Source organism: Nannochloropsis gaditana (genome assembly GCF_000240725.1).
Source record: "Nannochloropsis gaditana CCMP526 unplaced genomic scaffold scaffold087, whole genome shotgun sequence".
Taxonomy (NCBI): domain Eukaryota; class Eustigmatophyceae; order Eustigmatales; family Monodopsidaceae; genus Microchloropsis; species Microchloropsis gaditana.
The window spans coordinates 19,284-21,525 of NW_005803866.1; the positions used below are offsets into that span (position 1 = coordinate 19,284).

Genomic DNA, 2,242 nt, shown 5'->3' on the forward strand with positions numbered 1-2,242 from the left:
TTTCTGCCGTTTAATTCTTACGGCGCCCTTCCTCCGCGCGCTCCCCCCCGGATTTCAGGCAAAGAAGGCGCATCAGGCCTACGTGAAGGACTGGCTGGGCTTCTTCCAAGACTTTGATTTCCTGCTTACGCCCGCGGTCATGGTAAGGAGGGGGTGAAGGCAGGAGACGCGAGGGGAGGAGGAAAAAGCCGGAGAAGGAAGAAAGGAAAAAGGCTGCTGGGGGCGTCATCCTCTCCCCCTCCAGTCCAGTCTCCACACCGCTTTCTACCATTTTTCCCCCTTGATTTCCTGGTTCGCCGCCACCAGCTCCCCCCCTTCCACGCAGAGCTCCGATACCCCACCCACGTCGCCGCCACCCCCCTGCCGTCCTACATCGACTGGCTCCGACTTTCCTCCGTGGTCACCCTTTCCTGCGGTCCTAGCCTCTCCCTCCCCTGCGGCCTGACTCGAGACGGCCGTCCCGTGGGACTGCAGATGATCGGTGAGATTGAGGGGATAGTGTGGTGGGGGGGGGGAAACGGAGGAAGAGTAAAGGGCGGATTCGATACCTCTGCTGGTGTGGTGGGAAGGGGAGAGGAACAAATGAGGAGCGGCAGGATGGACGACCGGCCTTGCTAAGACAATTTCTCCTTGTCCACTTTTAGGTCCTCCCTACAGCGAAGCGCGCATGCTGGCATTGGCGGCTCTGTACGAAACAGCTCACCCCTTTCACAGTTTAGTGCCACGGGAGCCTTTTGGTGGTGGAGGTCGGACAGATGGAAGGAACGAAGAGAGGGAGAGAGATGTGGCCTCTCTTGTTCAATATCAAGGCCCGAGGACAAGGGAAGAAGCGGCCAGGTTGTGCGGAGTGGAAGATATTGGGATGGAAGGGAAGCAATTGAGGGAGGTGTCGCGATCGTTCTTGTGAGGAAGTGAGCGCTTGCGGAGTGGTGATAGTAAACAGCTTGGCTCTATGGAGGATGACATATTACCTTGCGGCAAAGAAAATTTACACCTGATTCCTAAATTCACCGCACGACAGCAATACTTTGGTCCTCAGACATGATGAGCTTTCTGTCATCATGAGTTTCTTTTGCCAACAATAAAAACACACTCAAGAGAAAAGTCGACTTAGTAATCTCATAAAGTATCCAGCTAGTGCCTTGTCCCGAGTTTAAACCAAGCCAAAAAAGTGATAGCACGACCTTTCCACGCGACCCCGTCCGAGGGACACTTTCAAAAGCTACCCGGATCAAGCCCATCATCCCGTCGTTCCCGCCTGAAAAAAAAAGCAACCCTGCTCCAACAGGATGAGCCCCTGCACGTGGCACCAAATGCAAGGTGTTGTATGCAGGGAAATTGCTTTGTTCTGTCATGGTTGGCATCGTCATGCCGCTACTTTTTTGTAGTAGCGGTGGTTTCCCCAATGCCTGTTCCAGGGCATGAGTGGGCTCACTCGCTCTTTTCTGAAGGCGATAGCTTGCAGCAAGCCGCGGCCTCTGAACTAGTTTACCATTAAAGCCAGCATCAGGCTTACCAGGCCGTGGGGAACGAAGGCGTGGCTATAAAATTTGCTGCGGGGGTTTATTGCGGTTGATCAGCCGCATTCGAGTGATTTTTGGGCATGACACATGAAGACATATAAGTCTCCATACCGAATACGCTTCCCTTTAATGGGCTGAGGGAGCCCCCCCTAACCCCCTCTTTTCTACACACCCCTCCTCACCTAGTTCGCATATTTATGGCGTCGACTGGAAGCGCCACCTCTTTTTTCAGTCGACGGGTCTCGCCTGCAGTCCTTTCAAAACTCAAGGCGGGAGGGACTGGAAGTGCTGGTGCTACTTCGCGGTCATCAACAGGAAGTCAGCTTACGCCGGAGACAAGCGAAGCCCAAGCGCGCTGTGCGACCGTGCTTTACAGAGAACAGGTAAAGGAAGGGGAAAACGGAGACATGCTCACCTGTTTTGCAAGAAGCCTAGGGTCCTACTTGGAGGACGAGGCCCTCTCCAGGACCGCGACACCTCCCTTGCTTCCTCCCCCCCCCCCTCATTTCCATGACTTACTCTCATCCTCTTACCCATCGCTGCGAATCAAATAACTTCTATCCATCGTCCTTTCCCCCCGCATCTCACCCTTTCCCCTCCCTTTGTTCCTCCGCTTTTTCCCAGCGCGCGGCCATGCTCCAGGAGAAAGCATCCTCCTCCTCCACTCCCCCCTCCACATAGCAAAGAAGAGGTCATTTGAAAAAAAATCGTTTTCCACA

General features: G+C 54.3%; 1 protein-coding gene across 1 annotated transcript; it reads left to right on the top strand.

The window, feature by feature from the left end:
* Window positions 1–327: 327 nt before the first annotated feature.
* On the top strand, window positions 328–719 carry NGA_0556600 (amidase; the record flags this gene model as incomplete). Its single annotated transcript, XM_005855850.1, has 2 exons — window positions 328–481; window positions 715–719. Coding segments are annotated over 2 exons (159 nt in total), but the record flags the coding sequence as incomplete, so codon positions are not given.
* Between the last annotated feature and the right edge of the window lie 1,523 nt (window positions 720–2,242).